Source organism: Lotus japonicus, chromosome 1, assembly GCF_012489685.1.
Source record: "Lotus japonicus ecotype B-129 chromosome 1, LjGifu_v1.2".
Lineage (NCBI taxonomy): Eukaryota > Viridiplantae > Streptophyta > Magnoliopsida > Fabales > Fabaceae > Lotus > Lotus japonicus.
In genome coordinates this window covers 18348498-18373961 of record NC_080041.1, presented here as the reverse complement: position 1 = coordinate 18373961, position 25464 = coordinate 18348498, and the positions used below count along the sequence as shown (strand labels likewise).

Here is a 25464-nt window from a genome sequence, read left to right as displayed (position 1 = left end):
TTATAAGTCACATTATTCTTCGAGTCAAGAACATTCATCTCCTAGTGAGACTAGTTCTACTAAATGTTTTAGCAAAAGTTTTTTCTCAAATTTGCGATTTCACTTTGAAAAAATCAAACATGTATCACTTAAAACAAAAAACTTTAGCCTAGCTTACACATTTAATATCAAGAGAAAAACAAAATTAATATTTTTTCAATGTTTTAGGCACAAATTCTAACTGCTTTTATTTTTAAACAATACAAGCAACATAATGAATGTTGTAGCGGAGTTAATCATTATTTAACTCTTACTAGTATTTCGAAAGTTTGATCTTTAATTAAAGAACTTTAATTTTCTTAACTGATATTTATTACTAATTTAACCTCAAGGGAAATTTTTGGGCAGCTTAATACATTCACTTAAATCTTCAATTTACTTAAATAATTATGCTTTGTTTATTTCAGTAGAAGTTACCCCAGATGGGAGAGATAAGTGGTTTATAGAAAATGGATCAGAATTTTCTCAATTGTACAAATTTCAGAGAGGATTTGTTTCCGTAGAAAACACTTTCAATCTAAATTACAAGTTAGAACCCATGAATTTTAACTTCTATACAGTATACACAGAGTGGTCATATTATATGTTCAATTTAGTTCAATCCACTAGCACATTACACATCATTCTCACTCCTTTTTTTCCTTGATCTAAGTTGATACCCTCTAATTTTGGGGCAACAACACATTTGAGCTCTAAGGTACAAAAAATTAAAATTTTCAAGCCCAGAGGGCAAGAATAGACATTGAGGCAGAGCCAAGTGTTAAGGCAACAAAAGAAACCTTTTTTAACCGTGGATCAGAGTTCATGAGCTTGTTGTGAAAGAAATCTATTGCTATGAGGTCAACAAGAGCCATGTAAATTAAAATTCCTGAAGAAACTGAACCTAGTAACCCTTCCATGATCAAAGCATTTGGACTGCTATCATCTAAACCTGTGAGGGAGAACAATGCCATCCCCAACATTATCCCCATTGGTGTTGTCACTGAGAACATGAAGCACATGTATGCCATTGTTGCAAAGCTGAATCCTGCCTGTAACCATATAAGGGTACCAATTAGCATCTTCTAGCTAAATAAAGCAATTATTTGTTCTGATTGTTTTGGATGAGTGAACATTTAAAACACTAATTGTTGTTGATTAGGGATGCAAAGGTGAAGAAACAATAATCTTGAGAATGATCACTTGATCAGAGCCTCAAGAAAAGATAAACAAACAAAGAGAGAAAGTCCCGCAAAAACAAAATGGAAACATAGACAACAAAACCCAAAAAGTGAGAAAAACCCAAACCACTAGAACACTCAAAAACAAGAAAATACCAACCAAAGACAATAATTACTGAACGAAACTTACCTTGACAAAACAAATCCTCCATGAACCAATAATAATTAAATATATATTTTAAATACTATAAAACATATTAAATAATTTATTAACAAAAAATGTCAAGAAATTAGATCAAGTTAAATTTTAAACTATTATAAAATCATCATAATGAATATATTTTATTTAATTAAAAATGAATAATAAAAGGATAAAAACAATAACCCATGTATGTGGTGGTATTCTAACCAATATTAGACATTTATTTTCATATATAAAATATAACTGTACTAAATTTTAAAAAATATAAATTATCTGAATATTTTAGAAAATGTTAAAATATGACCGGTTCAAACCGGTTCACTACAAATTTTAGCTGGTTTGAATAGTTTTTTTTAACTGTCTCATTGATTTTGAGAGTTTTTCCTTCAATAGACCGGTTATGGTCCAACTGATCCGTCTGATCCAATTTTAAAAACTATATAAAAAAATATTGAATTCACAAGTCAAACAGTACTTTACTATTTTGTCAAATATGGTCATAAATAACTAAAATTATACAAAGAGCCAGAACAAGTTCAGAAAATTCCCAAACATAACTAAGATCCTTACAAGATTTGACTATATAGTAAGTAAATGATTTAGAAATAACAGTTCATATAAGGAAACTCAATATAATCATCCCTAATTTATGGTAGGTACCAATTTAATAAATGTCAACAGATTATAAAAACAAAAACTAATAAATGACTGGAAGTTTTCAATTCAATTTCAGAAACCCAATTAAAGAAAGAAAAATAGTAAAAAATCTTATCCGACACAGTGTCAAGTCTCATGTCTCATATCTCCGAATGATAGTTCAAGTAGTAGGAGTTAGGAGACGTATGGGTTGGATGAGGAAGGTCCAAAAATCAATTCCTTGAGGTGTAATTTATCTTTCCGACGTAAAAATATTTTTTTCCAAGTCCCAACTAGATGAGAAGAGAAATGAATTACCTGAGCAACACAACCACCAAGACCCATGCCTTCAAATATTTGATGAAATGCCAAAGCAGCAACAAGAGGTCTTATGGTGCAAACATTCTGAGACATCCCCAAAGTAACACCAATAATCACTGAATGAAATATTATCCCAATTTCTAGAACCTGAGAAACCAACCTCTGTTTCAACTTAACCAACTCCTCACCCCTCTCAAACTCCCCTTCACCGCCGCCACAACCACCGCCACTTCCTAGCTCCACGGCTGACTCTTTCTCAGTCGCGACAACCGGCGCGTACTGCGCGTGCTCCACATGTGAGCTCGCAGCGAGGTCCACGAACAGCGCCAGCAGCACCCCAACGAGGGTAACGAGTCCGGCGAAGGGGAAGTCGCGCCAGGGGTGGCGCGACGCGACGTGGCAGTCGGCGAGTGCGGCGTACGCGTCAGGGAGCACGTGGACGAGGGAGGTGGAGAGGATTACACCCGCCGCGAAGCACTTGATGAGCACGACGGCGCGGTCGTAGAGTGGCTTCCCCTGGAAGATGCGGGCTAGGAATACCGGTGATGACATGCCGACGGCGCTGGTGATGAAGATGATGAAGATTGATAGGATTTTCAGGTGGGCCGCCGCCGCGCCGTCACGGCATGATGAGGCTCGAGATAAGTCTGTCACGCAGGCTGATGATGCCATGGACGGTGAGTGAGAGCTGAGAGAGAGGGATAGGGAGAGTGGTGGTGGTGGAGGAGAGTGAGGATGAAAGTGTGATGGGTTGAAGTGTTGAAGATGAAGAAGTTTTGAAGAGGAAAAAGAGAGTGATAAAGAAGGTGGACCACAAAGTAGGATGTGAGGTTAACTAGTTAAGTGCCATTTTCTGTTGTTACGTGTTTGTGTTTGATGATGATGAAATCACCATTTTGGTTTGGGATTTTTTCAAGTGAGTGTGTACGAGATAGAGATAGATAGAAAAAGAAACAACAAATATATTGATCCCTTAAACAAAAAGGCAAATTCTACCATACCACATTGTATGATACATGACTGACGTGTTTACACGTGGACCAATAAAGGACCGACACCTGGCACCGTATTTAAATATTTGTTTCATCTTTAAACATATACCAAAAAAAGAAGAAAAAGACATATTTATTATTATACATTATTATATCCAAGTTGAGTTAAGGTTAACTCACCCACTATGATTAACACATTTCGAGGTTTTGAATTTCTGAGAGGGAAAATGAAGTGAGTTGTCACCTTTGGAGGAAGCTGAACTAAGAGTGTTTCAGACCACGGCGGCGAAGGCGACCACGGCGGCAAAGGGTTTGTTGACGGCGTTGAAGGCTCCACTATAAGCAGCGAAAGCGTGTTGGACGACCCTTGAAGCTATTTCAAGTCTTTGTTCCTAGGTTCCTTTTCGAAGATAATTCTAAGCTCTTGTTTTCAGTTGGTGTAAGTCCTTCTCCTCTTTATTTAGTATCTGCGTTTGTTTCTTTCGATTTATTTGTTTTTTAAGGTTAGGTCATTCTGAAATGGTGAAATTAGGTTATGGAAAGTAATGTCTTGTCTTTCTTCTGTTGATATAGTATATGTGTTTGGGTCCTTCGATTTATTTGGTTCTGAAGTATAGCTGATTTCTGAAATTTGTTAGGTTATGGAAAGTAATGTAAAATCTGTTTCAAATGGAGAAAACGGAAAGGAACAATATGCCGAAAATGGAGAGGAAAAAGTCCATGTTAGTTTAGGTAAGAATGTGTCTGATTCGCCTAAAAATAGTGCACATTCTGAGGAAAAGGGTGGTTCCACTGGAGTTGAGGATGAGGACGATGATGGTGCTGTGTATGAGAATAACATTTTAGATTTGATAGAAGATGATATAATGGGGATGAAATTCGATTCTGAAGAGGATGCAATTAAGTTCTATGAAAGATATGGTCAGTGTTATGGTTTTGGGGTGAGGAAAGACATGTCTATCGTGGTTTGTAAGGTTCCATTGTTACTCGTCAACTGGTCTGCAGCAAAGAGAGGGGTGAGGCACAGAAAATACTTGGAGCGGAGGGACCGGGTTAGAGTTGCAAAGGGAATTACCAGGGTGTCATGTCCAGCTCGCTTCTGTGTTCGCTTTGAACGCAACTCATGTAAGTGGAAAGTTATTTACTTTGTCAAGACTCACAACCATGTTCTGGCACCTGTGGATAAAGTCCATCTGATTTCTTCATATCGGCACCTGAATGATTATGACAAGGCTCAGATTAATAGCCTTAAGCTACATGGGGTGAGGACTTGCAATATAATGGGTTTGATGCTGGGGCAGAAAGGTGGTCACGAGGCATTGGGTTTTACCAAGAAGGATCTGTTCAATCACATTGATAAGGAGAAGCGAATAAGGGTAGGAAACGGAGATGGGTTTGCTGCTTTGTCATATTTTCAGGCTAAGGCTGAGGGTGATCCAATGTTTTTCTCCAAGTATACTAAAACTGAAGATGAAAATCTGAAGGACTTATTTTGGAGTGATGGAGTATGCAGAGTGGATTACCATGCATTTGGCGATGTAATTGCCTTTGACAACACTTATAAGAGAAACAAGTATAATAAGCCTCTGGTGATTTTCTGTGGCTACAATCACCATGGTCAGACAACTGTTTTTGCTTGCGCTTTGATTACGGATGAGTCGATTGAGACATATAAGTGGGTGCTGGAGACATTTGCTGAGTGTATGTTTGAGAAGCATCCCAAAACTGTTGTTACAGATGGTGATTTAGCTATGAAAGAAGCAATAAGGGTTGTCTTTCCTAATGCCCGGCACAAATTGTGTTCATGGCATATTCAACAAAAAGCTTTAGAGAAACTGAAGAATCCAGACTTCTTGGAGGATTTTAAAGTTCTGATATATGGTAACTTCAACGCAGAGAGATTTGAACATCTTTGGGCTAAGGTTATGGAGAAGTATGAATTTGGTAATAATGAATGGATAACAAGAATGTATGGTATGAAGACAATGTGGGCAAGTGCTTATATGAGGGACAAGTTCTTTGCAGGCATGAGAACGATGTCAATGTGTGAAGGGACCAATTCATTCATCAAGAGTTATGTTCAATGTAAAAACAGTTTGATAGATTTCATTCATAATTTTGAGAGGGCTGTGAAGGAGTACAGACACAATGAGTTAGTTGCTGATTTTAACACAACGTATTCGGAGCCTTTGCCCACAACTCCTCTTGGTTATATTGAGCGTGGTTTCTCACAGCATTTGACCAGGAGCATGTTCAATGAAGTGAAAACCCAGATTGAATATGTGGGTGGCTTAAATATTATTCAAAGGACTGAGGTCAATGGTGTGGTGATGGTGAAGATGAATAAGGCTTTGTATGAAAGGCGTGAGTATGTTGTTTTATATGACAAAAATTCTTCAATATTTGTGTGTGATTGTGGTCACTTTGATTATTCTGGAATCCCTTGTTCTCACATGATATGTGCAATGAGAAATGAGAGAGTGGATGAAGTTCCTGCTAGTCTTATATGTAAAAGGTGGTCAAGAACGGCTAAGGTGGACTACATGAATCAGATTAATGACACTGTTACTAGCAATGATGCAAAGAAATTGGCAATGCTAAGGAGGGGTGTGCTTTCTGCTGCTTGCAACATACTCAGTGAAATAGCTTGTGAGAATGTCAATAATTTCTCTCATGTTCTGCGGGACATATACAAGTTGGCTAAAAGTGTTCAAAAGCGTCGGCCAGATAGCAGAAACATCCGCACTGGACCATTCTTGATTGGGGATCCAGCTGTGGTGACCACAAAGGGGCGCAAGAAGAAAGGTGGGAAGAAGAGAATGCTATGCTCAAGATGCAGAATGGCTGGACATACAATTCGCACATGCCCAGAGATGCGTCAAGGAGTTGGTACTCAAGAACATGCTATGGGTGATTCATCTGTGGACCTTGATGATGTAAGTATACATGCTGAGTTCTTAAACTATTATGTTTTCTTGTAGTTACTTTACTTTTCAAGTGATGTAAATTGATATTTCTCTGTAGGTTGAAGAGGATTTGCCATATAATGTAAGTATGCCTGAAGTTGTCTCACATGAAGGTGCTGCAAAAGGCAAAGGCAAGGTAAATATCCTTATAAAAAATGTTGTAAAAAATGTCTAAAGAAAGCCTGAAGTTGTCTCACATGAAGTTGTATCAACCGTTGTAAAAAATGTTTACTAATTATTTTTCACATCAGACATATTCCCAACTGATGTGAAAACTCTCATAAAAGTTTACTATAATTTCAATATTGCCACCGCGTTATCTTTCACATCGGGTATTTCACCCACCGTTGTGAAAACCCTGATGTAGAAAATACTTTTCCTAGTAGCGTTACGTTTATGCTTAGTTGATTGTATGGTAATAAAATGACCATGAAAATTTGAGATGTTATTACGTTTGACAGAACCAGAGTGATAACGAAGCTTGTTCTCAAGATTTGGATTATCCTTTTATGACTCCCATGACTCAGGAGTGTTATCATCCTGGAATTAACATCATGAATGGGTTCACTATGTTCCCTCAATTTCCACCATCTCAAAATCTGAAATCATATCCTAGAGTTCGCATATGTGAACCTGGATCTTCTTCCCAAGTTCCAAATGTAAGTGTGAATGTGTTTTTGAAGGGGATTAAAAAGTTTGGCCACATAGATTATCTTTTCTAATTTAGTAACTTTACTATTTTTGTAAAAACAGTTCATGGGTTACTTAAATGAAGTTGAGCGGAAGGCCAAAGCCGCACGCATTGATGTTGATCAAAGCAGTGAGAAAGATTGATGGTGTTGCAAATGAAGCTGGGGAGGAGTTGCAGATGAAGACACTTTGACCTATTGTTAATTTGACGGATGTTTTTTGGTTTGATGAATGGCCAGTAGCTTGTTTAATTGGTAGTATTATGTATTCTTGTTTATGACAATTATTAGGGTGATTTGAGACTGGGTTATTTAGCTACTTGATTTGTAATGAATGTTTTGGTTGGAAAGGAAACTTTACAATTTTTCAGTCATTATATTGAGCATGACAACAGTATTGATTTGGCTTAAAGATTAGGCCAAAAGAAACGGTTTCTTTGATGGGAGAAAAAAGGTGCAAAAAAACCCAAATTTAAGGTCTCGAACTCAGGACCTTAGAGAATTTACACGCATAGTATTTACCACTCGGCTGGGCGTTGATTTATGTAAGTTATTCCAGATTATTAATTTTTATCTTTTAATGACTGAAAGTAGAAAAGGAATAAAGAAAGGGAAAATGAAAAAGGACGATAGTTAGTGGAGATTCGAACCCTAGTCATGGGGCCTAAACGCGTTGACATCTCCCACGTAGGCTAAAGAAATTTGTTGTTTTTGAATTGCGTTTTAAATATTATAGTTAATGCAATAAAATGAAAATATCTAAAGAAAAAATAAACGAGACAACTACGAGTGTCGAACACGGGACTTGACGGTATTAAACACAAGTATTTGACCTAGTTGGCTGGCTACGGTTTAATGTTTTGGTTGTCGATTAATCATATTATATAATTAGAAACGTAAGGTTCAAATATTATAATGTAATTTACGGGGAAAAAGTTGCCAACAAGATTCGATCCTTGGTCATGGGATAGTTTAAGCAACCCTAATCTCATAGTGGGAATCATAAGTGTCGAGGGATCGTTTAAGCAACCCTAATCTCATAATGGGAATCATAAGCGTCGAGGGATCGTTTAAGCAACCCTAATCTCATAGTGGGAATCATAAGCGTCGAGGGATCGTTTAAGCAACCCTAATCTCATAGTGGGAATCATAAGCGCCGAGGGATCGTTTAAGTAACCCTAATCTCATAGTGGGAATCATAAGCGCCGAGGGATCGTTTAAGCAACCCTAATCTCATAGTGGGAATCATAAGCGCCGAGGGATCGTTTAAGCAACCCTAATCTCATAGTGGGAATCATAAGCGCCGAGGGATCGTTTAAGCAACCCTAATCTCATAGTGGGAATCATAAGCGCCGAGGGATCGTTTAAGCAACCCTAATCTCATAGTGGGAATCATAAGCGCCGAGGGATCGTTTAAGCAACCCTAATCTCATAGTGGGAATCATAAGCGCCGAGGGATCGTTTAAGGAACCCTAATCTCATAGTGGGAATCATAAGCGCCGAGGGATCGTTTAAGAAACCCTAATCTCATAGTGGGAATCATAAGCGTCGAGGGATCGTTTAAGGAACCCTAATCTCATAGTGGGAATCATAAGAGTGGAGGATCGTTTAAGCAACCCTAATCTCGTAGTGGGAATCATAAGCGTCGAGGGGTCGTTTAAGCAACCCTAATCTCATAGTGGGAATCATAAGCGTCGATGGATCTTTTAAGCAACCCTAATCTCATAGTGGGTATCATAAGTGTCGGGGGATCGTTTAAGCAACCCTAATCTCATAGTGGGAATCATAAGTGTCGATGGATTGTTTAAGCAACCCTAATCTCATAGTGGGAATCGTAAGTGTCGGGGGATCGTTTAAGCAACCCTAATCTCATAGTGGGAATCATAAGCGTCGAGGGATCGTTTAAGCAACCCTAATTTCAATAATGCAGATTATATTTAATGGAAAAATAAATAAATTTTGAATGCACTAATTTTTTTATAAGCGTCGAGGGATCGTTTAAGCAACCCATACAATGAAATGTAGGATGTGCTCATAAGGAAGTCATTTGACTATTATGGGACCTTGGTCAAGTATGTGTTCCCAAGGAAGATCTGAAGCTGCATTTGCAAAGCTGCATGTTTTGATGATGGGGTCAAGGGGGGTTGGTTTCCAAAGTATTGTTTTGTCATGTCTGCATGTGTATGTAATGCTCCCATCTTTTGTGTAACTTTTATCTCTTTGTTGCTGGACAATTGTGGCCTGTTTGTGCCAGTCTTTTTCTTTATTAATGTTGCTTACTGTTGGACAAGTGTTGGACAAGTTTGGGCTGATGTGCCCTTTTCTATTTATCTATGGATAAGTTTTGGCCTGATGTGCCTTTTGTTATTATTGCTATTTCCCTATATGGATAAATTGTGTGCATGATGTTTCAGGTTGTTTTGGTATTTTATTAGGTTCACATAAATAATAAGGTCGTGCATGAAGTGCCCCACATGGATACATTTAGTGCATGCATGATGCTTGAGTTGTTTTGCAAGTAAGGTTTAATCACTTATACTATATTCCATTATAAATTTGTTTTTTTAAATATAACAATTAGCATCACAGGATCATGCTTGCTCTTATTTTATGTTAAAATTAACAATTAACATCAAAGTTCAGTTTCATGATATCATAACATAGCATAAAATATAGAGTACCAATGTAGATCATTACACACAACCTAAGGTTCAAGTATTTAATACCTAATACAAAATAAACTACTATTTAACCCATTTTGCTTGCAAAAGCAGTAGCAACAAGCAAAACCAGAAAACAAACGATAACAAACACCCACGTGCCCATAATAATATTGACATAAGCTTGCTCCCTCCTCCTTCCTTCAGCCAGCAAAAGTTTCAATGTAGCATCCTCAGTCCCAGCAGCAGAAGTCCCAGCAGCAGCAGCAGTATCACTGTTCCTTTGTGAATTAGTCACACTGGAATGGTTCACTTGAGGTGCTTCATCAACAGGCTGGGTAGGACCTTCAGCCCAATCAAAATAGTTGCAACCCTACACATTTTGAAATAAGACTAAGAAAGTTGAATATCGAATATTTTATCCCTAAACCCCAAAATAAATAATGGATAATTTACCCCATGAGGGCATTGATAAAATGTGCGCCCATAATTGATCCTAGTCCACGCGATTTTAAGAGTCGGATAAAGACCTCACTTGCAACGCCTTCCATCATTCTGGGAAGAAAATGATTGGGAGGCCATTTTTTGAACTACAATTATAAACAAAAAAGAATAATAACATCATTAAAATTAACGAACGCTAAACAAAGCACAACCATAGTTATTAAAAACAAATAAGAACACAAATAAGCACAACCAAGAGTAACCACCACAAAAGGAAACATAAATGTGTTCTCAACATCAAGTCATGGCAACAAGTCTAACAATCGAAACCTAATTGCCATCAATGGCGCTGAATCCTAACATGTAGAACGTTATTCGAACCACTATGACTGAAAACGAGCTTGTCATTTTCAGCTAATTGGTTGTCACTCACAAACTTGTAAAACTCTTCGCCAAGATGGCAATCAGTAAGTTTTCCATTCCTCTTCCTCCAACAGAGCTTGCAAATATACCATTCTTGATCCCCTTCCTTTTTCAATAATACTTTTTCCCAGCTATGTTCAAGGAAGTCACGAACATATAACCGTGGCAAAGGCTGATCAAAATAAGAAAAGTCAACAGGATTAGAGACATGTAACTCTACAAGTTCAGCTATCTAAAAAACACAAACATTGAGAATGCTTACCAAAGTATGACCACCACCAGCAACAGAACTAGTGACAATCTTCTCAAAGGTGTACCTTGCATTCTGAACCTGGCCAACTGCAGCAACTTGAGGGCCATCTGCCACAACCTCTTCCTCAGCCACAACATCTTCATCAACCACAACCTCAAACTCTTCCTCAGTGTCAGAACTCAAATATAATACCTCTGGGGTTGGTGGTTCATCATGCCCTTTTTTAGCAGGTCTTGGACAAGGGAGATGGGATGGTGTTTTGTTCTTCTCTTTCATCCCTTTTTGACCAGGTTTTACACAAGGGAAATGGGTTGTTGCTTTGTACTTCCCTTTTTCACCACCATTGGTTGGTGCTTTGTTCTTCCCTTTTTCACCACCATTTGGATAGGGGAAATGGTTCTTATTTTCGTCATAAATTTCAACTTTAAACCTCTTTCCCCCTTCATATTGAAAAACCAAATCATGGTTTTTTTTAAAACCATAAAATGAAACCAAGATAGGAACAACATAATCAAGAAAGCCTCCAAGCAAGTCAGTCAAAACTTCCAACTTTACACAGTTTCCCTTCGGGTCAGTGAGCAGCACCTCAGACTTAATTTCATTTTTCTTCTTTTCATAAAAATCTTTTGGCAATTTCATGTGAAAATTTCTCAATATTATAGGGATTGAAAACATTTGGGGACTTCTACTACCATAGAAACTAGAGATACTACCACTGGGATCCATTGCTTCACAATAAAAATTGAGGGAGATTTAATCACCTAAAGAATAACAAAAAATTGAGTTAACAAACAACTTATATATCAAAAAAAATCAACCAACCCACAAGGGCACAAAGTTCATTACTATCAACAAGAACAAGAACAACAAGAACTGAACAAAACGCAGAGACATTACTCAGCAAAAACCATTTACCCCAAACAATGGAAAAAAAAAATTAACTAGGCCGCCATTTACACCAGATCAACAAAGATTGCATTAACCCCAGAAAAACAAAGAAAATATCAAACCCTTGCACCCCAATAATCGTACACCACCCCGACAAGATCAACATGCAACACAAAATCCCTAAAATCCCTAACATCAACACTCACAATTTACTGTTCCCACAATGAAGCAAAGAAAACCACTAACCTTGTCACGGTGGTCAGAAAATGATAGCGACGATCTACTCGACAACAACAAAGCTTCGTCATTTTCAGCCCAACAACAACAAACACCAAAGCATGGAAACAAAAGAAAAACCAAAACAATTAAAACGGTGGTAACGAAAACCGACGACAAAGAAAAAGCAGAAAGATAAAAAACCGCAAAGACAGAGGAGGAAGAGAGGACAACGGGAAAGAGTGAGACAAATAAAAAACTACCTTGGTCGTCGGAGGAACTTCAGCAGAGGAGACGGAGTTGCACTAAGCTTGGTCTTTGTTTGGGAACCTGAAGCTTCTTAGGGAAGATAAGTTTCAAAACCTTGGAAAAAGGTGAAAGGGTGAAAAGATCAATCAACTCTGACTACTCCAACCATGGTTTACTTACTTTGGGTTAACTTAATTGTTTTTCCTTTTTCTGTTATTCAAAAACGAAATAATTGAAAATAAAAATTCATGCCACTTGTCTCTATCTAATTGGTCCACGTCATACCCAACTTATTTCTGTATCATACCCAAACAAATTGTTGTGGTATCGTAGCATGCACCAAACAAAAAATGGTTGTTCTTAACTTTTGGTTCTTACCACCGATCATCTGGACTCAAAGTGTCACATAGGATCTAAGTTACTTATAAGTAATTGATGTAGATTTTACTCCAATTACGAGTTTTAAATTTTGAGTTCTTAGCACTATTTTTCTAGTCCAACAATACAATATTATTTATATTTTTTATTTCCATAGAGCAATAAAACACACATAAAGTAATAAAGCAAATATGAATAAGAGAAAAAAATTTTTTTATACTAAGAACTAATAAAGTCAAGTTACTTATATAAGAACTGATTTAAGAATTAAGAACTTCACATCAGCATTCAACACTCTTCAATGCTTGTCTCTAACTGTTTGCTCTTTACATTGTGATATTGCTCGCGCGAGATTTATTCTCATCTGGATTTTGAATGGAATTTGATTCATTGACAAAAAAAAAAAACCAAATACCTTTATATATATTTTTTTCATTTTAAAGTTAGTGGCCCATTAAGGAGGGATCGACTATATTATACTTTTTTTCATCAACAAACTATACTTGTCAACTATATCAGTAATTTTATTACCAAAAAATGTTATAATAATATTTGAAAGAAAAGATTATAATATTTAATTAAAATTTGTAAATTCATCTTAAAAAAATTATTTTGAAACACTTAAAAAATGTTACTTTATTTAATATTCTAATTTTATTTTAATTTTTAATATAGAATCTATATTAAAATTATTTGAAGTATAAAATAACAAGTTGAATAATATTCTATGAAAGGGTAAAATAGCAAATGTGAAAACAACACTCTTTTCCTTTCATTTTCTTTTCTTTTTCACTCAATCCAAACAACTCAAAAATCAACTCACTTTCCATTTATATTCTTTTCTCTTTTATTCCTTTCATTTTATATTCATTTCACTCATTTTCATTCCTATAACCAAACAAACACACTAAAGTATTGTTGAGCCAAAGCAAGCATATCCATCCTAAAATTAGTTTGTTTTTCTATGTCATTTCCTAAGACTTAGGATCATATATTTACTTGAGCGATAAAATGCACTTGTTCGGGTTTGCGTGCGAATCTTCAACGTTATGCCAATATTATTTAAAGTTGGATGTCAATTATGTGTGTTTGGTTTAACCGACTATTTTCGACCTAATGATGTCTCATTTGAACGTGACTACTAGTCAAAAGAGCCATCAACAAGATGGAAACTCACTCAACAATGGAAGAACCCAAACATAATCACTATGATCGTCATCTCGGGAAACTCCCTCTCACATTCTCATATCTTCCCTAACAATCTCCTAACGAACCCTTAAATTCTCTAAAACGTTTATGGCGCTTAACTAATTGAATATTGGATTGTCAAATTCATCCACCACCTCCACAAAGCGACGCTCAACACTCACGCTACGCTGATAGGTAGGTGTACCTCTCTTCACTCACCAATTTCACTGCCTTCTGCTAAAAAAACTCGCATTTTCCCCATTCTTACCTTTCCAGTTGGATCCATTAAGTATACATTCTCTGATTTTCCCATCCTCTTGTCTTTTCTTTTGTTGAATGAATTCAGTTCCCCAATCTCCAATTATTACAGGGTTTAGTTTAGTTATGAGATAGAAACTTGCTGAGCTTAATGATTTTGAGTAGCAATGGTCAAAACCAGCTCAGTGGTATTGACCTAGATTCAGGAATGAGGTCTCACAATTTATAATCCCTCATATTTATTAGATTATGTAGATTGTAGACTATTATAATTCGTCCGAATTTGAAAATGTTTCTGTTTTACTTACTTTGATTTATTTTATCAGGGTGATTGGTGATACAATTTTTTCTATTTGAATGGTGATTCATTGCACATACTTTTGCAAATTGCAATTTAATGTTAGATAGAAACATACTTCTCCAATGTCTATTCACCGAAATCTAATGCTTCCTGGATATTCTTCTGCAGGAAAGCATGTGCAGCCTGGAGGTATGCTTATTGGATCTTCATCATATCTTGTTTGACATTGAAGATTTTGTCTTCTTTAACTAGTAAAATTCAGTATTTAAGGAATAAAAACTTGTTTTCTGATGGTCATTAATATATAGGTGATTTATAATAGTAGTTTTTTTTTTAAAAACTTTTAAGGGATAGTAAACCATCACTGGTTTATGGAGGTTATTTAGGTGATATTCTATAGCAGTTTACAGTTTTTATCAGAGTTATAGAGGTTCCTTGCTATCTGAGTAGGATGTACTAGATTTCATCAGAATCAGATAAATAAAATTTCTTTGTTCTGAAAAGAAAAACACCAATCAATAAAATCCTAAACCCTGAAAAATACTTGCATTCTTCGCATCAGATTTGGGTAGCCTTTCAGTCCTTTCCTTCTGTTTCAGCTATTGATTTCATCGGCTTGGCTCCAACAAATAAATAGTTGAGGCTATCTTCAATGTCAAACAATCCATACTCAATATACTCATAAGCATGCTTACCAAGAACATCCTGAAATCTCCCAATGAAGTTCCCATATGCAGGCAACAAAATATCGTTCACAGATATCCTTATTTCTTCCCTGAGCTGCTCATCAATGACAGACCATGTAGACTGAACTCTGCATATCTCCTCGAAGTGCATGTTGAACAAATTGAGCTTGTCTTTCATTAAATCTGCTGCAACATTGGGTGCCTCTGATTCATTGCTTTCAACCTTCAAAATGTCCAGCATCTTATTCCATGAGCTTCCTCGATATTGTTCAAGATTTTTTTGGACTTTTGCTCTGTTATTTTGGAACAAATCATGGCCATACATGGTTCCTAGTGCCACTTCTATGAGCCTCCAATTATTCATCATGAAGAAGTAGGGTAAAGCAGGGTCCTTGTAGTTTTCGGATTTCTCTACCAGTGTTTTCTCTAGCAGCTTCAATGTCCGCTTCATCTGCGTCATGAAGGAAGATGTTTCAGCTCCTGTAGCTACCTTGGGGTATTGTTGTAGAATTTGCTCCAGGATCTGTTGTGACCTGTAAGCAGAATTAAGGTAGGCCACGATGTTGTTCATCATGGGATGATGCCCACCATTGGGCGGTGCAAGTAGCTTGACCTCTGGAATATCGAAAACCAGAATCTCAAATTCCATGAAAAGGTCCCGGCTTGCTTCTCCTAATCTGTTTTGGACTGCTATTGCTTCATTCACCAACGGATTAGGAAACAATAAGGATTGGAACTCTGGAATCAGAGCATTTAATGTCATAAACATGTCAAGGATTTTGAACAAACGATATGCCGAAGGACTTCCGTCTGCAACTGCAGCAGCAAAATTCAGCATCTGAATCATGGGCCCTTGACAAACTTGTGTGAAACAACTATCAGCAGCAGAGGAGAACCCTGAGAAGATACGATTGCAGAGTCGCCATTCACGAAATAGTATCAATAGAGCAACCTGGGAAGCTTCAATCCATCTCTCAACCCTTTTATCCAAACATGTCTTCTTTTCATGTTCATTCTCTATCTCATTCTCTTGCAACTCTAATAATTTATTTATCAAGCACTCTTCCAACCATCTCCTTCGCCAACTACTGTACACCTTGGAGCATTCTTCCTCAAACCCTGAGGCCACCATCAGTTTCACTGTTTTGTGGAGGCTGTTGATACGTTCCGATGGCAGTGCATCGATCACGAAGTTAATGTCGGTCCTAAGTAGCATAGACTTATCGTCGACGTGTTCCTTTGGCATCAAAAGTATGTTGGTGAGTTTACAATCGTGCTGCTGAAGCCCCTTCATACAATTTGAGAGTTGTTGCATCATGCCAGCAATATCAGTACTGACCAATTGTGGTGAATCGACTTCAATGACTTCAGAATGTTCATTTTCAGGTGCACCATCTGTGTAAAAGAAGAGAGAATGAAGAAGGAATATATAAACATGCTCCAACAATAAGTAACTTTTATTTAATTTATAAACATGCTCCAACAATAAGTTGATCTTCAAATCTGCTGAGTAAGAATTGCTTTCACAGACATATACCGTTTTTAAGATGTAATTATGAACAAAGTTGCTTATTTTACTCAAAATAAAATTTTATCACAGAATAACACAAAGTAGTTTAGTTTTCCTATAAAATATTGTATATAAGTTTGCAATACATATTTTTTATCTGAAGCATTTACATTTTATAAGTAGAACTTCTAAACTAGTTAAAACATGTACGGATTTCAATCGACCTCAATTATAAGAAAATGCCAATAAAGTTATTTTGTGTGTGGTGGCTAACACAAAAATCACTCTGATATTTATCACCAAATGCTTGCATCCATGCGCGCAACCTTTTTGTTTTTCAGGCCAAAACAATGAGATATAACAATTTACCGTATGCATGAAACTACGTTGTTACTTTGCTAAAGAATGATGTCTGTAAATTAATAGAAAATTTTAGGTAAATGGATTTATTAAAATTAGGGAGGTTCAACCCAAAAGCTAGCTAAAGAGTTGAGGGTTGCTCTAAACTTTAGAGCTAGGCATCTGGAGCTTGAAATGAACATCAACTGGTGGTCCAAATATGGGAGGTCTCCACAATAAATAAGAATTTGGGAGACCTAACTCAACACAAATATCTCTAGCCAATGCAGGACTTCTAACGGGATTCAAGATAAAATTAACTGCTACATTGTTAAGCTTTTCTTCTAACCTGGTTCCCATTTATCTTCAGCAAATGGAACAAAAGATGCAACACTGCTGACATTGCTACAACTAGAGGTGAACATAGCATCAACCATATCTGCTATCGGATAATCAGTACTATATTCTGAAGTAGAGGGCCCAACACCGCCACCAGTGCTACCAGAACCGCTAAGCTGCTGGACAAGGTTCTTGAAAGATTGCCCTGAAACTGAAGATGATGATGGAGAAAACTGGAGGGACATGGTGGGTTGAGTCATGTATTTTGAGATATCCACTTGTTGTGATGGTAGAAGCAACGATGGTTCTGCTAAGGACATGTAGCAGGTATGTTCATTTCGGTATGTTACTTCATATATTTCCGGAGTGTCATCAAGTCGTTGTACTCGCTTCTTGGCTAGGCACTTCTGACGGGTGCACCGGTAGTAATTTCTGGAAAGGAAGAAACATTTCAAACCATGAAAGGAAATATATAATTGAAAATGGGCTATTAGTCTTCTGCTATCAATTTGTCATTAAGTAGTCAATTTAATGTGAAGGGGCACCAATATATTCATAACGTGAGCATGAATTTGACATTTCTGAGACTTGTTACAGATTTTTAGATTTGGAATGTGCAAATTTAATACAAAGGTCACTTTGAATTGAGACTCTTAAATTCTACATGCTACTACCTTATGATTGTTGGAATATTTTGTGGACGGCTGTTATTACTTATTAGTGGTGTTTCAATTTATGTTACCAAGACAGTGTTTCAGTTTATGTTTCAATTAGTAATATACCTGGGGTACTTGGAGGCATGTATTACTTTCTGGCCATATTTTCTCCAAGTAAAACCATCTTCGGGTGGCATCCCTAGGTCTCCAACCTGTGGTGCGGGAAACCTCACTGTTCTTTCCGGAGCATTCTTCGTTCTGCTAATTAATGTGGTCAGTGTCGAAGAATTTACTATTCTTTAATAGAATTGTATTAAGCATCGGGGTTGTAGTAAGATCTACAAAATGATATGATTTAAGAGCAGTGTAATTAACAGGAAGTATTCAACGGAACTTGAATCGTGAGGATGTGTTAATCATTAGCACCTATTGAGAGGCTGTTACCTGCCAGGCAAATCCTGCACTGAAGTTGCAGCACTTTGCTTTGTCATGGTTCTTCGAAATTGCAAAAGGTATTGTCGAACTTTAGTAGTATGCTTTTGTATCCAATCATCCCCCAAAAGCGTTCCCAATTCACTATCTTTGGCCTTCTGAACTATATAATCACCGTTATTCATCAAGAAAACAAAGCCTACAGCAGGGTCTTTGTAGAACGTGGACTTTGCTTCTAGATTGCTCTCTAATAGCTCTATAATCCAATGCATCTGCGCGGAGAGTGAGTAGTTTTCAAATACCTTTTCTAGGGTCTGCCAGGACCGGCAAGTTTCTTGGAGGTAGTACATCACGTAGCGGGTAAATGGATGAACTGCGCCACCGGGAGCAGCTTCCTTTGCTGGATCACGCCAGACCAAACTCTCCAACACATTGAGAATGCCCCTGATTGCTTCTCCCAATCTCTTCCAAATCGTGATTGCTTTGTTCCTGAGTGACAAACTGTACTGATCACAAAACAAAGACTCGTACTCAGGAATCAGTTCAGTCAACGTCTCGAACACCTCTAGGATTCTTGACAACCGCTGCAGTGAGCGTTTACCGATGGCGACAACATCAGCAAAATTTAGTAGCTGAATGACCGATCCCCTGCAAACTTCTGTGAAGGAGAAATCGGCAGCAGATGAGAATCCCAATAAGATACGGTCACAAAGTTGCCGCTCGTTGGGGAACAGTATCTTGAGAGCTACGTTGGATGCCTTAACCCATCTTCCAAATCCAGTCTCGTCTTTGAGGTCCTGCCATGCCATCTTGTGAGTGTCCCCCAATAGATTCTTCAACCATTCCTCCCGCCAGCTGCTGTACACGGCGAAGAACACCTTCTCAAATCCCGCTTCCACCATCAACTTGGCAGTTTTGTGAAATTTATTCAAAGTCTCTGATGGCAGTGCATCGATGATGAAGTTGTGGTCCGTCGCCACCAGTTCAGAGTTATGTTCAAGGTATTCCTTCACCCGCTCCAAAAGCAATTTCCGGAGATTTGAATCATGTTGTTGAAGGTCCTTCAAATGAGTAGAGAGCTGCTGCGTGACACTAGCAATATCAGTACGGGCAAGATGTTGTGAATCGACTAAAATGTCTATGGAAGGCTCTTCTTGAGGTGCAGGAATGTGATCAATTTTGGGTAATCCGTCAATGGAAGAAAAGGAAGAACGAAGGACAATAAGTGAATAGCTGAACCCTGCTCCAACAATAACTAACACCAATTTAGTTTTCATGAGTTGTACCATTAGACATCCCAGAAAGAAATACAGAAGATCAACTTCGAAACCGCACTGGATTTGCCTTGATATGCTGAGTGACATGATAGCAAAAGCAGCACATGAAATCAGGCTGTATACATCTGGTTTCCCATTCATCACTTTATCAGAGATAAATGAATAGAGTGAGGTGATGGTCAAGACCAAAAATGCCAAGTGAGCTTTGAACTGCAGACTTCTAGAATGTCTCCATTTCTTTGCAAACAACATCATGAGGGACATGATAACGCTGAAAACACTATAAAGAGATATCTTAAAGAAAGTCCAATCTCCAAATAGATGGTTGAAGGAAGAGCTCAGAGCATTACAGAGCAGTCCAACAACAGCTGAAGCAAAACTCACAAATCTCCAAACATTTGGCTGCATCAGCCAACTCAGAATCTGGATTAGCCAGCGTGTCATGTTCTCTTTGAACTGAGCAAGAATTGGTTTCACACTGAATTATACAAAGGCCAACCATTTTATAGATTTGGATGAGAAACTTTCCTCAACTTTCAAATGAATTTTCGAAGAAAGGGCCAAGAGCTATTCAATGAAATTTCGAAGAAACTATCCAACACCCATGTATTTAATCACCCAAAAGAGATGGAAATTCTTCGGTCTCTAATTTCTGTCCCTGCCCGGTCCCTCCAGTGATAGTTTCTTTACCCGTCTGTTGTGGACCATACTTGCTGTCAAGTGCATTGAGCCATTGACAAAAAATTGTGGAAAAAGTTTAGTTTACAGTACATTTACACCCACACTTACACATTGTTTGGTATAATTGATTTTGGAAATGGAGGGTTAGAGAGGAGAGACTTACACTTTGTTTGGTATAAGACTATAATGCTTTGTTTGTTAGGAGAGAGATAGAAGAGAGAGAGATGCAAGAGAGAGAGATAGGAGAGAGATGGGGGAAGCATCCTTGTTTGGTGGGAGAGAGGAGGGAGGGAGGAGGGGGTTGTAGAGGTGGGGACCACCCCTTTTTGGAGTCTCTCCAATTTGGAGAGAAATTGAACAGTAACCGTGGGCTGCATTTTTTTATTTTTTTTTCTACTTTTAGCCAACTTAGTGGCGGTTTTTAACCCCCACTTTGTTACTTTTTTTCAAAAAAATATTATTTTAATCTAAAGTTAATCTTTTCTCTCTCTTCCACCTCATTATTTCTCATCTCTCTCTCCTGTATCACTATCATACCAAACAACCTCTTAAATCCACTCTATTTCTCACATATTTCTCTCTACTCAATCTCTCTCTTCTCTACTCTCTCTTCTCTATCTCTCTCTACCCTACCAAACATAGTGTAAGAGAGAGTTAGAGAAGAGAGATTGAGAGAAGAGAGAGTTAGAGGAGAGATGGTGAAATCATCCTTGTTTGGTGGAGGAGAGATTCAGGTGAGAGAGAGATAGAGGGGGCCAAATTTTAACTTTTTGTTCTCTTCGCAATTTGCGACGAGAAACATTCATGCCCCCTTTTTTTTCTCCTATTATGTGCAATTACTATATTTTACATATTGCTGTTCTGTGCAGTTAGTGGTTTAGAACCGACACTATCTCCATTGACACATTTTTTGTAAAAAAATGTTTTTTTAATCAAAAGTAATTTTTTCTCTTTCTTCCACCTCATTATTTCTAATTTCTTTCTCCTTTATTTTTATCATACCAAACAACCTCTAAATATATTCGATTTTTCACATATTTCTCTCTACTCAACTTCTCTCTTCTCTATCTCTCTACTCTACCAAACAAAGTGTTAGAACGGAGAGAAAGACCTAACCTTATTTGGTAGGGAAGAGTGAGAGAGTAAAGAGATAAGAACATGTGGGACCCATGATCTTTTTGTGGTCTCACCAATTTGAAGAGAAAGAAAGAAGAGGTGGCTTATAGGGTGCAAGTGCATCCTAAGTCTTGCACCACATAAGATCTATTTTAACCTGTTGTAACTAACATGTAATAGGAATCTAATGAAAAATAAATAAAAATATTATATTAGAAAACTACCCTCCATTGCTCTTCCCTCTCCTTTCTCTTTGGGTGCCGACGCACCTCCACCTCGCTCCTTTCTTTCAACGGAACTCGAGCAACCTCCATGGCCACCTCCATCGAAACCCAGGTCCCAATCAAAACACATCGCCCAAACCACCATCCAAACCACATCAACCTTCCATCACAGACAAATTGAAGCATCCCAATTCCCAACCTGTCACCAAACAAAGAATTAGCTCCACATTGAAGAACAACAACACGCCTCCCCCTTCCAGACGAAAAGTTTCCACGATTCACAGAAACTAACATCACCAATCACATAGAATAAAATCAAAGCATAAACGATTGCACAAATTCACAGAAACCTTGTTGAAAAAATAGTTGTCGATAAAAGAGCCGCAAAGGGAGGTTTCTTACACAAGTTCACAGAATTCAAAGAAACCATGAAGGAGGACCACATACATCACAGGAAAATTCGAAGTGGAGTGTAATGTGATGCTAAGAAATTAGAGGATTCGAGAAAGAGGGCTTGTAGATTTGATGCCCCAAATCTTGTGTTTGCACAAATCTGGGTTTTTTTTTTTTTTTTATGTTCAATTAGTTGTGCCTTTTTCTGATGTTTTCTAAAAAATATGGGTTTCAAGGATCCGAACGCAGATTTGGGTTTTCATGTGTGGCGACTGCGGCGGTTGCTGGTGCTTTCAGTGGAAAAGAGGAGCGACGGTGGAGGAAGAATGTGGAGGAGGGGAGGATGTCGGAAACCAGAAGAGGAGAGAGAGGATAGCATAGGAGTATTTGGGAGGGGTCAGGGCATAACAGTCAAAGTGAAATAAAATTAAAAAAAATTAACAAATAGAATGTTACAGTTTCACCAAGTTACATATATGGTATCTATATGGAATATTTCATTCTTGTGGCTAAATCATCATGCACATGACTTCATCACTATTGCACCTTATAACTTATAACTCACCTAAAGAAGAGAATGTGTAATTTCACTTTCTCAATTATTATATTCATTTATAAATATTTATAATTTAAGAGAAATATGTTATTTCATATAAAGGTAATTTTCTCTCTTTCCATTCTCTACCCAACCAAACTAAAAAGAGAAGAGACACCTCATTCTTTCTCTTCTCTTTCTTTCATACCAAACAACCTACTTGGCTGATTGATTATTTGGAATCAATGGGTCATAAGATGGCGTTGCTAATAACGACACCAATGAGTGGCACCTAATTATGGAAATATTTTTGAGATTTTGTGTCACTGATGTGAAAGGAACGAGTGGAAAAACTCCGCTAGAAGAGATGAATGGGGACTTATGAAACAATACATTCGGGTGGGGTTTAAATCTTAGGCAAAGTTATGGGAAGATAAACTATTGTTGGGATATTTTTGAAGCTTTTGTTGTCATCGCATTTTTATTGCTACTTCTTTACTTCTTAATTTTAGTTGTTCTACTTCAGGAGTGAAGATTTTCTATCCTTAAATGATGTTCCAATTTTGTGTCTCACCAATGAAATCTTATCATGTCAATTTTTCATGTCAATTAAAATTGACATGAGTGAGTTAGTTACAAACTAATATGTGTTTTTTTTAATTGACATATTAAAATTTTATTTGTAGAACAGAGAATGAGACATAGTTTAGGGACATAAGATTTCAATTCTTTAGACCTCTGTCGGGTCTACAAAGAGAGCTCTTGGTGGAGTATTGGTTAATTCACAAAACGTGTGTGTCTCTTCATTTTTCAAGGTCTTTATGCACCACAAGTCCGGGCATGGGAGAGATTTCTGATGAGGAATATGATGGTTTAGCTCATCTCCTTCTCCAACTTCTGTCACAATGATCTTGGAGTTCTCATTCTCACACTTGGATATAGAAGCCATGTTGTGCACAAATTGGCACAAGTCCCTCACCAGCTTCCCTGAGAGTGGCCCTTCATGGTACACCCCATATATGAAGTAGAACCCAAATGGATTGAAGAAATCAGGCAAGGTTGGAAATTTCAAGCATGGTAAGATTTTACCAATCAAGTTCCAACTCTTTATGAATAACAAGCAAGACAAAGGTGCTTTCCCTATCCTTAGGTTGTAGATTTCACCACTGTTCCACACACTAAGCATAGCCCAACTATGAGGCACTTTTCCATCTGACTCACACCAGCCACTATCTTCTTTAAAATAAGCCACCCATGTCCCCAAGCTTAGCTTGTTCCTTAGTATATTTTCTATGTCAATAGGGAAGAACTCAGTGGAGCCCATGAATCTTCTATAGAGGGATTCAGCCTTTTCAATCTTGAGCCTAGCTATCTCAATGTTGGGTGAGATTTGAACTGAGTGATGATTCACTGGGTTTACTAGCACAGCCAGAGTCCTGAACTTAGTGTAGCCAAACTTTCCCATGAAGAAACTCACTGAGGCATGGTCATCTTTCTCTGTGGCCACATATGTATAGTCTACATCATTGGAAATGAACCATTCTTCTAGCCTTTGCACTAGGTTGGAGCCAATTCCCTTTCTCTGAGAATGGGGTGCAACCCTTAGGCCTAGGACATAGCCTACCTTGGCCAAATCATGTGGAGCATGACCATGAATTGTGAGCACTTTTATTGAGCCTTGAATGACACCAACCAATTCATTGTCCTGATCCTCTGCTACCTAAAACCAAATTGACCAATAACGGGTATATAAGACAATCAAAGAACAAGCCCAAGACAAGGAAGATTAAAAGCTCATCTGGATACAGTTTATTGGAATTTATGTACTAAATATTGCATTATATAAGCTCGAATATGTGCTCCTTAGTTTGCATCCTAATATATACTAAGTGCTTGTATATAAATCTTTCTACAATTGATTCCAAAGCTAAAATCAATGTTGGCAAGAAGCATCAGGTGTTCAAATTGATTCTGAGAAAATTGAAGCTAATTCAAACATGGTATATGAAGACTTAGCAAGTATAGTTATGAATATTGGTATGGTAAGATCATAGTATAGTGAGTGTACCAGCATCATGTACATAGAACTGTTTCGAATCCTACAGATTGGGTCACCCATAGTGTCTAACACACTTTCTGATGGCCCTACCTTGCATCTTCTCTCAAGGTCTTCCACTCGAGACTTATCAGATTGACCCTCATAGCTTCAAATTATGAACTCTTTGAATGCCATAATCTAGAAGAGATGATGATCTTATTGAAGGAGCTGCTTGACTTGTGCGTGAAGCAAATGAAAGAAAAGAAAAAGAAAGGAAGCTTTCAAAGCTAAATAAGGTATGTACACCATGTGACAAAAATAGTTCAACCAACTAGAAGTTATGGTACAAGTACTATAACAAGAATGGTTTGGCAAAGACTACATGATGATAATCATTTATAAGCAGGGGATGTATGGAAAAAGAGAAGGGGATAGAGAGAGATAATATAAATTGAAAGAGAGGAATCTAGGTAGGAAAGTGCGAATGTTTATCATAATTTAATAACATAGTAGTAGACAAATTCAGATTAATAATAGAATGTACTTTTTTTTGTCTTCAGCATTTTGGTGCCCATTACTTGCATGTAGCATAATCTTTTTTATATATATGTCAACCTATCAAGAAAGACGAACATAGTGAAACATATTGATAAGGTGCACGCCTAAGGACGTGTGTTTTTTGTGGAGAAAGAAAAAGAATTCCGTTTTTGTCCAATCCAGATTTGTTTAGTGAACATTGAATCATTCATATTTTATTTTCTCTTTCATCTCATTCATATATATCTCATTTTCTTTTTTCTATCTATCTCTTATAATGCAGGTGTCACAGAGAATGGAGCTCATGTGCCACAGTCATTGCTTCTTGAAGGTCAGAGTTGGCTCTTTCAAGTAACCCCTGCCTCTAGTGGTTTGTAGTGTGTGGGCGGCAAGATTCGGCGTTGGAGAGTACATGAAGCGTTAATGTGGGTTAATTTC

General features: G+C 37.5%; 5 protein-coding genes and 1 long non-coding RNA gene across 6 annotated transcripts; 2 read left to right on the top strand and 4 right to left on the bottom strand.

Moving 5' to 3' along the window:
- Positions 1-557: 557 nt before the first annotated feature.
- LOC130733960 (zinc transporter 6, chloroplastic) lies at positions 558-3216 on the bottom strand. The gene is made up of 2 exons (XM_057586254.1): positions 2356-3216; positions 558-1070 (listed from the first exon to the last, which is right to left on the bottom strand). Exons 1-2 carry the CDS (start codon positions 3028-3030, stop codon positions 756-758), a joined length of 990 nt encoding a protein of 329 aa, XP_057442237.1. The 5' UTR covers positions 3031-3216; the 3' UTR covers positions 558-755.
- Positions 3217-3991: 775 nt separating this feature from the next.
- Positions 3992-6588, top strand: LOC130728950 (protein FAR1-RELATED SEQUENCE 5-like). The gene is made up of 3 exons (XM_057580543.1): positions 3992-6286; positions 6375-6452; positions 6568-6588. The coding sequence occupies exons 1-3, from the start codon at positions 3992-3994 to the stop codon at positions 6586-6588; spliced, it is 2394 nt and encodes a 797-aa protein (XP_057436526.1).
- Positions 6589-9661: 3073 nt separating this feature from the next.
- LOC130731676 (uncharacterized) lies at positions 9662-12352 on the bottom strand. The gene is made up of 3 exons (XM_057583936.1): positions 10795-12352; positions 10122-10704; positions 9662-10038 (listed from the first exon to the last, which is right to left on the bottom strand). The coding sequence occupies exons 1-2, from the start codon at positions 11509-11511 to the stop codon at positions 10450-10452; spliced, it is 972 nt and encodes a 323-aa protein (XP_057439919.1). The 5' UTR covers positions 11512-12352; the 3' UTR covers positions 9662-10038; positions 10122-10449.
- A 1291-nt stretch (positions 12353-13643) lies between these two features.
- On the top strand, positions 13644-17800 carry LOC130733959 (uncharacterized). The gene is made up of 3 exons (XR_009017695.1): positions 13644-13899; positions 14432-14452; positions 17169-17800. It is a non-coding gene; the product is annotated as an uncharacterized LOC130733959 (long non-coding RNA).
- Positions 14725-20423, bottom strand: LOC130733957 (uncharacterized). The gene is made up of 4 exons (XM_057586252.1): positions 18238-20423; positions 17920-18051; positions 17148-17569; positions 14725-16344 (listed from the first exon to the last, which is right to left on the bottom strand). The coding sequence occupies exons 1-4, from the start codon at positions 19944-19946 to the stop codon at positions 14840-14842; spliced, it is 3768 nt and encodes a 1255-aa protein (XP_057442235.1). The 5' UTR covers positions 19947-20423; the 3' UTR covers positions 14725-14839.
- Positions 20424-23012: 2589 nt separating this feature from the next.
- Positions 23013-24870, bottom strand: LOC130733958 (probable N-acetyltransferase HLS1). Its single transcript, XM_057586253.1, has 2 exons — positions 24520-24870; positions 23013-24171 (listed from the first exon to the last, which is right to left on the bottom strand). Exons 1-2 carry the CDS (start codon positions 24568-24570, stop codon positions 23182-23184), a joined length of 1041 nt encoding a protein of 346 aa, XP_057442236.1. The 5' UTR covers positions 24571-24870; the 3' UTR covers positions 23013-23181.
- Between the last annotated feature and the right edge of the window lie 594 nt (positions 24871-25464).

Bases quoted from the DNA above. Each gene is read 5' to 3' on its own strand.
- LOC130733960 (XM_057586254.1), bottom strand. From the start codon at position 3,030: ATGGCATCATCAGCCTGCGTGACAGACTTATCTCGAGCCTCATCATGC. The intron at 1,071-2,355 runs GTAATTCATTTC...ATATGGTTACAG, and splicing joins TTGGTGGTTGTGTTGCTCAG to GCAGGATTCAGCTTTGCAAC.
- LOC130728950 (XM_057580543.1), top strand. From the start codon at position 3,992: ATGGAAAGTAATGTAAAATCTGTTTCAAATGGAGAAAACGGAAAGGAA. The intron at 6,287-6,374 runs GTAAGTATACAT...ATTTCTCTGTAG, and splicing joins CATCTGTGGACCTTGATGAT to GTTGAAGAGGATTTGCCATA. The intron at 6,453-6,567 runs GTAAATATCCTT...TTTTCACATCAG, and splicing joins CTGCAAAAGGCAAAGGCAAG to ACATATTCCCAACTGATGTG.
- LOC130733957 (XM_057586252.1), bottom strand. From the start codon at position 19,946: ATGACACGCTGGCTAATCCAGATTCTGAGTTGGCTGATGCAGCCAAAT. The intron at 17,570-17,919 runs GTATATTACTAA...CTTCCTTTCCAG, and splicing joins CATGCCTCCAAGTACCCCAG to AAATTACTACCGGTGCACCC. The intron at 16,345-17,147 runs GTTAGAAGAAAA...TCTTTTACACAG, and splicing joins TGAAGATAAATGGGAACCAG to ATGGTGCACCTGAAAATGAA.
- LOC130731676 (XM_057583936.1), bottom strand. From the start codon at position 11,511: ATGGATCCCAGTGGTAGTATCTCTAGTTTCTATGGTAGTAGAAGTCCC. The intron at 10,705-10,794 runs GTAAGCATTCTC...TATTTTGATCAG, and splicing joins CTGGTGGTGGTCATACTTTG to CCTTTGCCACGGTTATATGT.
- LOC130733958 (XM_057586253.1), bottom strand. From the start codon at position 24,570: ATGGGTGACCCAATCTGTAGGATTCGAAACAGTTCTATGTACATGATG. The intron at 24,172-24,519 runs GTACACTCACTA...ATTTGGTTTTAG, and splicing joins GTTCTATGTACATGATGCTG to GTAGCAGAGGATCAGGACAA.